The sequence below is a fragment of the Podarcis liolepis genome (assembly GCF_965112155.1).
Source record: "Podarcis liolepis genome assembly, chromosome: 16".
Lineage (NCBI taxonomy): Eukaryota > Metazoa > Chordata > Lepidosauria > Squamata > Lacertidae > Podarcis > Podarcis liolepis.
This window is the reverse complement of record NC_139567.1, coordinates 28181753-28194462: the sequence shown is the minus strand read 5'-3', so window position 1 is coordinate 28194462 and position 12710 is coordinate 28181753. Positions and strand designations below refer to the sequence as shown.

General features: G+C 48.5%; 1 protein-coding gene across 7 annotated transcripts in view; it reads right to left on the bottom strand.

The window, feature by feature from the left end:
- Positions 1-2060: 2060 nt before the first annotated feature.
- Positions 2061-12710, bottom strand: part of ARHGAP32 (Rho GTPase activating protein 32) — a 208278-nt gene continuing 197628 nt past the window's right edge. For all 7 annotated transcript variants that reach the window (XM_083479135.1, XM_083479138.1, XM_083479136.1 and 4 more), the window contains 3 exons: positions 11483-12361; positions 9737-10767; positions 2061-8886 (listed from right to left, as the gene is read on the bottom strand). In XM_083479135.1, coding sequence (XP_083335261.1) covers positions 6640-8886; positions 9737-10767; positions 11483-12361 — 4157 coding nt within the window. In that variant the 3' untranslated portion in view covers positions 2061-6639. The remainder of the gene's footprint in view (positions 8887-9736; positions 10768-11482; positions 12362-12710) is intronic.

The following is a 12710-nucleotide window of genomic DNA, read 5'->3' as shown; positions in this document are numbered from 1 at the left end:
AAGCTTTTAAGAGAGCAATTGCACCCTCCAGTGGATATTATGGGTAAAGCTGCAATATTTTTTCTCCTTGTGTAGTTTGCAAGCTGGAAGTCATCTTCCCTTCCAGGATTTGCTTCCTACAGCTATCACTAATCTTACATGTTGCGTGAAATCTATTGTGTCAAGCAAGGGCTTACACTGCCCTATTGCACCAGGTTTCCATACCAAGTGCTTTTCCCATCAAATCCTCTTTTAGACAGTTACCCAAAGAAAATAACCGGTTGCTAATGCACAGAGAGCATGAGACTATTAATCTCAGGCTCATGGATTTAAGACCAACATTGGGTGAAAGATTCCTGCACTAGATGACCCTTGCGGTCCCTTTCCAACTCTACAATTCTATGAAATCCTTATGAAATATACTGTAGTTTGGCAGGAAGCTAAAAGCGATGGTGAATTTGATGTGCCAGAAGCTAGTGCTAACTATCTAAATCACCCTTGGAGTAAACCTATTAAGTCTTAAGATGGCCATGACTTGGGTCCATTGATTTCAATTGGAACATGACTTACTTGGATACCACCCACTGCATTTCATGGCCCGTTTGAATGGCCCAGTGTGCTACAGTGGGAAACAATAGAATACCAACAGCTAGAGGCAAACTGATTTGCCTCTGCATCCAATGTTTCCCTTTCTAGAGACAAGCAATTATCTTCATATGAAATTCCCTAGATCAGCAATGCAGTGCGCATTGGGACATTATACAAAGAAAGGGTGCAAACATTAAGGAGGTGGCCACAAGAAAAGAGTTCTGGGCAAAAGGGTTCTCTGCATCAAATCAAATGAAGGGTTGAAGGACAAGGCAACATAAACCCCCTCACTTGTTTCACCTGGGTTTCTTTTTCCAACAAAAATGAATGCATGTTTGTGCAAATTCTGCCCTTAGTTTCACTACCCTTCCTCTGTTGTCTCCAAAGCACTGAATTCTGGATTGTAAGCTTTTCAAGGTGGCGACTTGCCGTCTTTCACCTTGCAAACCATCAGATTCATTGATAGCTATATAGATCGATTGCCACTTGCATCGGCATTTTCAGTGTGTGCTGAATTAAATTGTTACCCAGAGTATACCCCTGGCTCTTGGCATTGTAAACCAGATGGGACCATGTGAGGATTGGAGAGGAGGCTCGTGCTCTTTCCAGGGGTGGCCACTTTGTGATCTTTGCAGAAGGAAAAGGGACAAGTGTGAATACTGTACATCGCAAGCCAGTCATTGCCCAGTGAGGATTTGGCTGTGTGCTCCCAAGACGCACCTCCCACCAAAGAGTGCTTCATTGCCAGAGCCACCTGCTGCACACTGGGAAGTAGTGCTATTTTTAAAGCCTTCCTGGATGAAAACAAGGATTGATGGGATTATTTAATGCTCTTCTATTAAAGAACCCCCTTGAAGGTCAAACTTACTTGAGCAGGAATAGAAACACACTGCACATGATCAGCAGCTTCTCAGCGTGAGAATTCTTGCCAAGGTGGTGAGGAAAAATATGGACGTTTCAGAGTTACGCATTTCTGGGCAAGAAGCTGCCAGACTGGCTGCTTGCTCACAGGTAGCCACACCAGAAACCAGCCAGGACAGGATGCAGGCAGGTAAGGGTTGGGCTGATAAACGGCCACAAACCTTTAAGGCTCCTCCTGAAGGCTTCTGAGCATCAGAGGCCAAGAGGAAGGATTCATAGGAGAAGCCTAAAGCAGGCAGTGGCTGTCTTGGAGGATGAAGTTACCTGTTAGGGTGTGGTGGTCTGGGCTAGGTACATCCCCCCACCCAATAAACAGGGCCTCTCTACTCTGGCAGGAAGAGAAGAGTGCAACCTGCTCTGGAAGGAGCGGCTTCCCTTGCACTGAAGGGTCTTTTCTAAGGTCACTGAGGCTACAGGTACACAACAAAGGCGACTCAACCATCTACCAGCAGTAGCTTTGCAGCATACCTGCATTATCTGTCACAGACTTCTGAGTGCCCCTCGAACTGCAGGGCCCCACAACTGACCCCCATCCCCAGCAATGGAGTGACAAACACACAGACACCACCAAGTAGGTTTTAACCTGGCTTCATTAATTGTTGAGTTGTACATCTGACTTTTGTGGGACTGTTAGGTTTGTTTGTTTTAATAGCACAAGACACCTCAACTCTTGATCATAGCATTACAGTACAAATTAAAAAATAAAAAATAAAAATAAACCGAGCACACCCGCCCCTTAACAGTGTGGAGAAAATGAGAATCTAAGTATTTACAAGGAATGGGTGGGAGTGCCACAAAATATTTACATGAAAGAGCATGAGTTCATCGGCATATACATTTTACACCAGTTTTCACACACAAAAGTGTAAAAAGAAGAAGAGAGAATAAAAAATAAGACACTATATAAATTAAAGAGAAGAGAACACTTGGAGATCACCCAAGACTTCCCTGGGATGGTTCTCTCATGTGGCTCAAAAATGACTCAAGTTTTCCACAGCAGGAAAATAAACGGCACAACAACCATTTCTTGTTCGTTTTGCACTGGAACTACGCACTAGAAAACTTACTGAAGACACTGAAGTTACTGAGCACATGTTAAACTCTTCCATGCCCATCGCCTCAGTTTCCGTAGCACAAGGGTCTGGAGAAAATGTCATGCCGAAGCCACCTTTAGAAAGGAAAACAGAAACCCAGAACCTACCACTCTGTTCCCTGACATATAATGTCACACTGCAGTCAGTCAACACTTTGTCATCAACGTACCTAAGGAGGTGAACTGGGGCTGGGGTGGGGGAAGAGTATGCAAGGGCCCAAAACTCGCTCTTCCGAAAGGGATCAGAGTTCAAAGTGGGTTTTGGCTTTGTGTGGCAATTTCTGCCACAGCTGTGCAATTCTTGATGAGACCCACCCCCACCCCCTCTGAGGAATAAGCCCCCTCCCCGGTTTTGTCTGCAAAGACATAGGCACAATGTTTTCACTGTCCTCTGCATAAAATTTTAACCTGATTTTGAGGGGAGTGTGGCTGGCAGCTGCTGCCTCTGCGCAACTACCCGGCTGGACAGGACAAGGAGATGTCTGGGCCAAGAGTGGAGCTGCGTGAGGTGGGACACCGGGGTGGGGGGTACAGTAGACGAAGAAGCAAGGACAGCAAGAGGAAGAACTTTACAGAGGAGGAGCAGGAGGAAACAGGTGCAGACTGGGGAGTAAGCAGGGTTAAGGAAGGAGGAACCAGGAAGGTGAGAAGTACCTGCTAGATCTGCTCAAGGTGCCTATCATGAGCAGGACCTGATTGCCCTCTGAACAGACAGGGAAACTCAGGACTTAAGATGCATGCACCCTCACTGCGAGGGAATTCAAATCTGGATATCCAACGGTGGAAAAAAGCAAGCTCCACTGAAAGTTCAGCAAATGGCAATTAAGGTAAAGGCAGTGAGTGACAAAAAGGAGCAAGAACCTGCCAGGTGAGGCCAGAGGTCAGGTTGCTACAGGTGACAAAGGGCTGGAATTTATGGCTGATTTAAGTTGAATTCCTCATTCAGCCTGTCTTCCCTTGCAGGCATTCCTCTACTCTTCCACTGGTATGAGAGGTTACCTGACCACTTCCTTCCCGCTTGCTATTCCCTCTGTGGTGAGAGCAGAGCTGTGGTTGGGTTCAAACACACAGAAACATGGAATGGGGCAAGAGACTTTTCTCTAATGGTTAGAGAGTCCCAAAATTAACCACAGCACATGAGAAGGACTGCATAGTTAATTTTATGGCTTTCTTAGGTGAGGGGAAGAGGGTTTTGTTTTGTTTTTTAAAGGTACCAGCTACTCGAGTGGCAAAAATGTACAGGGAAAGAGGGCGATTGTCACTGCTCCTTCAAGCTTAGGAAACAGTTCCGAATTTAATCGCTTCCTTTTACACTCAAGTCTGTACTGCCACACCACTGCAGAACACTTTCTGGACCAACAGCCTCCAAGTCATGTTGGTGATTAGAAACAAACAGAGCCAAGTGAAGTGGATTAAGCGAGGGGTGATAAAATTCAATGTCATGATTTTGAAACTGCTCTGACAAAATGGTCTGGCTAAGGGGACTCGTATGCTGTTTAAGCACTGTTATGGGAATTACAGAAAGTGGTAGAATTCAAAATCTGACCTGTGTGGGCACTTTATCTCTACAGGGGGATGAGATTTGTGAGCTGAGGGAAATTTTAGTGTTTGCTTAGGGCTGCCACAATGTATTATGATTTACAGGAAGTTGGCTTGGTCCTGATCTTACCTGGAGGGCAGATAATGTAAGGCTGATATATGGAGAGGATACAAGGAAAATTAAGGCTTTCATGAAGACAGAGGCTTGTCCTGTAGCCCTCGCTACCTGAACCTCAAAATATTCTCAACATAATGGGATGTGCCTGCTGGAACTCTGGACAGAACCTCAATAGAGAGCAAAACAGCCATTGCAAGAGGCTGAAGAACTTAACATGGCTGGATGCCAAAATCAAATGGACTTCGGGGGAAGTCTGTGCAGGCCACGGTAAGGCTTCTTCTGCTACTCTGCACAAAGGAGGAGAGCTAATTTGATCGCTTGTAGAAAGCAAAGCAAGCTTGCTCCATACAACTGCCAAACTGGAATGGTCCTATTTAGAGATTTTTCCTTTCAACTGCAAAACAAAAAATGTTTAACTTCCTTACCAGGGCAGGGGGTGGAGGCTGAGGTAAACCTGGTTCACAGTGAGTTTTCTGGCCACTAAATTTATATTTAACACAGTCAGGAGCAATGCCCCTAAAATAAGAATTACCAAATCATGAAAATAATCAAAACCAAAAGAGACAAGCTATTCTTATTGTAACAACCCCAGACAAAATTGGGAAATCCAAAGAACAAAATGACAAGCTGTCTTTGAGAAGTGCTTTGTGCCCTGTAAAATATTTCTCTTATCATTTTAAAGATGGAATGCTGTTGGACAAAAACTTCAGTTCCAAGGTGGTTTGATCCAATTCCTTTCTTCTGGTGCTAGCAGAAAGGGCCTAGGACAGAGAGATGCCCCAGCTGGATACTTCTTCTGGACTTCAGCCCTGCTACAGAGCTTCGTCATTCAAGAACAAGAAAACACACTGCACCTTGGGCTGGGCTCTGGACATTCTGCATCTCATTTCAAGGTCGTGAAACCAAGCAAAACCCACTGCATCTTGTTTGCTGGAATGTCACGTGTTTCCATGGTGGCTGCACGGCAAGAGCCTTCATTGCTCTGACTCTTACAAGGTGAAGTGGGAATCCTGAGGCATCTATTGGTTCCTGTTCCAGCAAGGACAACACGTTTAAAAAGCACTGCATATTCATATAACTTCACTAGAAAAGCAAACTAAACGCTATCTTGCTTCCACGGGGATCTTTTTTAAAAAACAAAACATGGGAGATAACAATGCACTGATGCATCAACGGCAGCGTGTGAAGAATCAGCAGTCTAAATTCACAGAGTGGTTTGCCTTACTGACATGATGAGGGAGGTGCATATGGTGGAGGACTTGGTCACTAAATCCACACTTACATGCCCAGGCCTTTGTCATGACTCATAGAGAACCAGCAATGATCAGGGAACCACCAGGCAGAACTACAGATTTACTTTGTTAACTGATGATGGAATGATATGTAGCAGGGAGGTTAAACAGCTTATCTCTCGCAGGCCTGCCTTGTTGAAATTCCTGGGCGGTGGGCCAGAGCCCAACTCTTCTGCCACTTCACCCAGCAGAAAGGGTCTGCTATAGGAAACGCACTTGCTGTAAGAAGCTAAGAAATGCAACTCTCGCTTATCAAACCAAAGCACCATTTACAACAATATCAATGCTGAGTTTCTCTCTCCCCAGACCCCCACCCTGGATTTCTCAATATTTGATGAAGTAGTTTCTTATGTGTTTTTTTACCTTTACCTTTTAAGAAAAAAGAATTTACCTGGGCAACACCTCTTTCCCAGCTACCAGTAGGGTCACATCTTACTGCTATCAATGGACATATTTCTTATTAGGTTGGGTCTAAGAAGCACTGGAAGAACATTTTAAGCAGAAAGGTACCATTGCTTTAAAAATAAAATAAAATCTGGGATTGCAGAAGGGAAGAAATAATGCGAAATAGTCTTTTCCCAGAGTTTGGTGCATTAAGCCTAAAAAGAACCACATTAAAATATTTACTAAATCTTGCCATTCAATAAATCTCTCTCTAGTGATCACATACAAGGGAAGTTTACCTGGAGAAAAAATGTCTGCATCATCCTATCAATACATACATCATGCACAGGGCTCTGAAGCAAAGTGTCAAAGCTATGGGAAATGCCACTGTTCAAAATCTAAGGAAAGTGAGAACCATTTACAGCATGACCCCTGAATCTCAATCTCTGTTTCTGCACTGCCTGGAGACTGATTTTGTCTTCGAGGTTAACAAAAGCCTGCAAGACTGCTGCAACCTACTTTTTAGACCACGTGAGATAAAACTATACATTTACGATATAAAAAACAGTAAGCGGCATGGGGGCTGGAGGGTGGGGGAGCTGAGGGGCACTAATGGAAAGGGAGTTGCTTCGATGGGGTACTTTTTGTGTGTGTATCACTGAAAAAATAAACCAGTCCACTGTCCAGCAGAGGCTGCTTACACTCTATACCTTCTGCCCCGGAGCTCACTCTGCATGGATCTCAGTCTCGGGCCTCTGCAGGCAGAGCTCTGTGGGCAGGAATGCTCCCTGTCCCAAGGCTGTGGCGTAAGTCCTACTATGTGGATGAGCCAAGGGAGGGACCAAGCCCCCTCCTGCAGCATAACCCCCTCTTTGGTGCTGAGGCATGGTATGGTAGTCTTCCAAGTTATCATACTGGGACACCACCGTCATAGTGCTTTGGCGCTTGCCAAGGGTTTGGTACGGGTAGATGAGGGCAGCGTCCCGCTCTATGCTCTCGGGGTGCTGGAGCCGGAGGCTGTGGCTCCGTTCCGGCTTAGGGGGTGGTGCTGCGGGCTGTCCGTAGTGCTCGCCCTCTTTAAAGCAGTCCCGGGCGTGTTTCTCAGCAGCAGCAGGCGGCCTGGCCCGATGTCTCTCCATATCAGGCCTGTCCTCTGCCAGCTTCACCTCTTTGTGGTTCAGTCTCAAGGCATCGTGGCTGGCTGGGGCGTACTGCCCACCGGAGTGCTGGTACCCGGTGGATTCTGGTGGTTCCTGGTGGCCCTTTGGTCGGTAGTCAGCATAAGGGGGCCCGTTTTTAGACTCCAGTGGCTGCCTGTGGCTGGCTTCATGGGGCAGGTGCATCCTGTGCTCAGACGAATTGCAACCCGCATCATGCGGCTTCCTGCTCCTGAGGCTGCTTTGCTTTTGAGGGAGAGACGCTTTCTCTGACTGCCCATTCCCATAGGTTCCGTGGTAATGGGCTCTGTCCACGTCCGGTTCTGGATGTGGCACATAATAGCGCTCCTCCCCTTCAGGGGGCACTACTTTGCCCGGATACTTCCCTTCCTTTCCATCAGCAACCGTGAGGAGTCCAGTTTTCCCAGGATCGGATTTGCTGCGCAGGTGAACGACGTCCACAGTCCTCAGCTCATCCTGCAGCAGAGGGGCGACGTTGTCGTACTGGGACATGACAGGCCCTTTCACTTTCTGGCGTGCGCGGCTCTCTCGGCGAATGGACTGCATGCGGTACTTCTCCATGTCCTCCAAGTCCCAAGAGACGTACATGGGCTTGGCGTCAGGCGCAGGCGGCACATCCCTGCTAATGAAACTGTGCTCCTTGCCCGCCAGGTGTCCAGCGAGGCCTCCTCGGGGGTAGGGAGGCAGGCCAGGACAGCGATACAAACTTTTGGTCTGCAGTCGGGAGTAGGACGCAAAGTCTCTGCCCGGGAGTGGGTGCAGCGGCCTCAGCCTCATCGTGCCGTAAGGGTCCAGGTCATAAAACCCACCGTCGGCCGCCGAGTAGCAGGAGGGGCCGGAGGAGCTTGAATAGGGGCTGTACCGGTAATGGACCCGCCCGTTCTCAAAGTAAGGCTGCAGCTGAGTGACATGGTAATCTGTGTGGGGCTGATATGGCTTATATTGGTAGAGGGGCCTTGGGCAATACAAGGGCTCGTCGTCAGGAGGCACCTCGGTGCGGGAGATGGGGACTGACCGGATGGCTGAGGGAGCAGAGACGTGGAGTGAGTGCACTCTCCGGATGGAGGGGTAGGGGGGCGTTTCCTCCACGTAGCTCGTGCTCCTCATGGTGGGGCTCATGGAGGACAAGTACTCCACTCGGCTGCGAGGTTTGGCGTGATGGACGGACGCGCTCTTCCCTTGAGTGGCGTAGGTGTTGTACCTGGGGCCCATGGACGTGGGGGTCTCCGACAGTGAGGGGTAGCCAGGGTGCTGCTCAGACTTGCTGTGGTAGAGGTGGGTCGGGATGCTTTCAGCCCTGTACTGGTGGGTGGATGTCGGCTTGTGATGCACGTAGTTCTCCATCACGGGGGGCTCGGGGGAGCTCTCTGGCTTGGAGTGGGAGAAATAGGCAGACTGAAGAGAGGTGTGTTTCGGAGGGGGAGGTGGGGGCGGAGCTTCCTCCACGGGTGGCGGCAGCGTGGATGCAGCCACAAAGGAGTGGTAACTGGCAGCATTCATGGGGTCCACGTTGTTGGAATGCATGGCTGCTGCAATTTTACTCTCCATCGTCCTCACGGGTGGCACCGGAGGTGTAAATCCATAGGAGGGCTGAGCTGGGACTGAGTCAGACCTCAGCTGCAGTGGGGGGGCCCTGGCATTCTCTCGAGGCTTTTCCAAGTGGCCTGGGTGAAGCGTGACATGAGGGGTGGCGGAAGTGCACTGGATCGTGGCACTGCCCTCGGTGACGAAAATGGGGGCTGGCTCAGCTGATCTAGGCTCGGGGAGCTTCTCAGGAGGTGCCTCTCCTCGTACCTGGTGTGAGAAAGAACAGCAAGCGTTAGTTGTGACCTCAGCACACTCTTGAGCAGGACAGAGACAGACTTTGGTGACAAGCTGAACTGGTTTATTTTAACTGGAATGGAACAACTTCACTGACCCTGCTCCTTACTGGGCTCATGGGAGTGGGTACAAGGTCTCCTTCACAAGCCCGGCAATATGGGCAAATGACTCCTTGGCTGGCCGGTGCAGTATTCTCTGCTCCCCAAGCACAGCAAGAGTTCACATCTGGATCTTAAGTAGAGCTTGCACATTCTTTGCTGCCTTTCAACAGGATTGCACCACTACCATGGCAAAGGAAATGAAACCAGCTAGAAACTGGAAAAGCTCTATCTCAAAGCACATCACAATCCAAAGGCACCAGTTGTTGTCTATGGAAGGAAAAAATTTCCTTCCACCCCTCTGTAAGTAATTACAGCTAGCAGGCAAAGAAAGACCACCACCTGCTGCTGAGCTTGGCTGCTACATGTCTGCTTCCTTTGTTATGACAACCCCAAGCATCAACCGACTGAAAGCTGACGTTCTCTATGGCTGACTTTCCCCAAAACCTCTTTGTCAAAGTTTTGCTATGTCTAGGAACTTCACTGGCAACTGGCAAAAAGTTATTAACCCCATCTCACCCTGCTGAGCAAATCCAACCATTTTCTGTCTTTGAGGAGAAGAAAGCAAATTTAAAAGCCAGCAGAGACAGGTAAACAGTGGTGAAGGCTGAGGATTAGCGGTTTTGCCTAAGGTTTTCCCCATTAATCACGATGGGCATAATCTATTCTCCTAAGACTTCCAGGCTGGGCAGAGAGGGTGGAACAGGAACCTGTGGATTATTTACCTGACTGAATCCAGTGGAAGCTTTTGTAGCTGCAGCTGGGGCTTGCCCCACAGCTGGCTGATGGTCCCCTGGTCTGTGCACTGGAGCTTGCTGGCTGCCAGCCAGAGCGTGCTGAGCAGCCATGAGCGGTGCTTCTCCCCATGTGCTGCTGCTGCTGCTGGTGACTGTGGTCGGCTGAGGAGGAATATTTGGGCTGACTACTCCAGGATCCGTTTCTGTTGCTGCTGTCTGGTTCTTTATCATCATGTATGCCAGGACGGTTGCAGATGCTTTCTCCCCAGAAGTGACAGGAGGGAACTGGGCTTTGTCTGCTGTGCAGACAGGAAAGTGGAGCTTGCTGGCATGAACTTGGGTCTTGTCCAAAGGGAGGCAAGTGTGGAGATGAGGGTTCTCCATGGGTATCTCTGCTGTAGGTGGTTCTGATTGAACTGCTCCTCTTGCACAGGGATGATGATGATGAGGTGGAGGGGGAGGAGGAGGAGGGTGTTTCTGGTCCTCAGGTGTAACAGAATGAGCAAGGTGGTGGTTGTCTCCCAACATACAAGGATGGAAGTGGGTGTGGTCCCAGCTCATGTTAGTGCCACTGTGAACATCTCCAGACATTTCAGGAGGGAGGAGGGGATGGTCCCGATTTCCAGGTGTGCCATGTAAGTGATTGCTGCCCTCAGGCATGCCACTGATTTGAGGTGCCTGGTCTACAGGTAACCCACTTCTGTGGTGCTCTCCAAGTGCAGCTGCCTGAAAAGTGAGCTGGTTCTCTGGCAAAGCAGCATAGAGGTGGAGCTTTTCTGGAGTGATGCCAGAACACGGATGGAACATTTCTACAGTTCCTCCGCTTTCAGTCTCTGCCGCACCGGTACAGTCAGAATGAACATCTGGCTTCTTCTGGGACTGAGCAGAGGCTTGTTGGGCAGACTCTGCCAAGGCTAAGGCTAGAATGCGTGCAGCGTTTTTCGGAGGAGGAGGAGGAGGGACAACAGAGACAGAATTGACTGGAACAGGATCCTGGGGGGAGTCGAGGGCAACTGCTCCTAGTGGGAGGAAGAGTAGAAAAACAAAAAGAAGAGAATGATTTACTTTATCCTGTAAGGAGAGCGAGAAATTCCTATAGACCATTATAAAAAAAATAGATTCTTCCAACATTTCACAGTGGCAACTCCTTGGCGTGACAAAGTGCATCTTCTGTCATACATGCAAACAGGACAGCAGTTCGGCGTGAAAAGCGTAAGAGATTGTCTAAAGTTTCCTGTTGCATTCCTAGAGAGCTAGGCAGCAGATAATGCAGAAAGAAAAGGTCAGAACCTTTTGATGGGATCTTGTGTACAATTTAATTTCAGGGTACTTTTGGCCAAAAAAAGGTCCCTTCTTCAAGTGTAGCCAGATTTATTTATTATTTATTATTTTTTTAAAAGTTAAAAATAAAAGAGTTTATCAGGTGGCATATTGATTTGCAAGGACTGCAAGAGATCATTTCATGTTATGAAAGAGTGGAAAGATATAGGGATATATAAAATATTCAAGCATATTTTTTTTTTTTTTGCGATGCAAGGAGGCCGCAGAGAAGCTTCGGGTTCCTTCAAAGCTTCCTATTAGGACCCGAGCAACCTCCACATGCTCTGGAAGACACGCACTCTGGATTTCTATTACCAGATTGTTTTCCCCCCTCTCTTTTTAAAGGCACGCAGAGAAGCGAGAGAGCTGGTCGCTTGTGAATTTAAAGAAAGAATGGAGGAAAGCACACTGTACCTGGCTGTGTCTGTGCAGAAGGTACAGGCTTACTCTGGCTGCTGTTCAGGGGTTGCTCCACCTCTTCTAGAAGCTCCGGCTTCTTAGCATCTCCTTGACTCTGGAACTCCAGCTGGCATCCTTCGTTTGCTCTCCCCTCAGTGGCCTTCAAGGGGGACACCACCAGGTGGGGTGGGGACCTGCTTGTGGCTTCACTGGTGCCAGACATCCCTTTGGCCCAGTCTGGAGGACCTACACTCCCTGCTCCCCCTCCGATGACAACATCCGGCATGTGGCTGGGCATGGTGAAGGAGATTGGCTCCAACAAACTCAGTGGCGGAGACTTGAATGGCTTTCGCCCCATCTTGGGGGAGAAGGCATGGGCAACATTTTCAGAGAAAGTTATGGGTTTGGACTGTTTCTCTTCTGTTGGGCTCAAGTCCAGAGTGAAGAAAGGACTCATGGTCTTCTCCTGGTAGGGGGAAACTGGTTCTGAGCTGGTGGCGCTGCCAGGGGTGTGCGACTGGCTGCCCGAGTCTAGTTCCTTCTTAAAGGTGTTTTGCTTATCTTTGTTAAAGTCCACTGACTCCAGCAGGGAGGTGCTGCTGTCGAGACACTCAGACTCTGCCTTAGGTGGGCTGCACTGAAAAGACATGGGATCAAAATCCAGGCTAGCCACACCGATCTCAGGTGGGCTCAGGTCAACGTCTTCTGCTGACCTTGGAGAGATGAGGGCTGGGACGTGGATATGCCCCTCATCCCCGTCACTCTCGTGGTCATGTGGCACGTTATCATAGGAATTGCAGCGGTTCATGTTTCCCAGGAGCTCCCCATTAAAGGAAGCAGACAACGCATCACTGCTAGACCTTGGTCTTCGGGGTCGAAACAGTTTAGATTCACCTAGCAAAGAAGAGAGCAGATTCCCATTAATATAGTCATCAGTATATAAACTACAAGCAATGTTCTATTTTCTTCCACTTGTCTGTAACCAGAATAAAGACTGTGCTCAAAAGTTTGGTCCCAGGTGTTTGGAGTCAGGATCATTTCTTCCTTTGCCACACCCCAAACTATATCCCAGTTATTCTTTCTAGAACTGCTAGAACTGCTGTGAAATTTTCTGGGCCGGTTTTCTGATGGTACAACAATTCCGTGGAATTGCTGCTAAAATCAGTCAGACTGATTTGGCTCATTAAGGAATGTATACAACTTCCCTCCTCCATCACAAAGGTGAATCAGACCAAAGACCTTT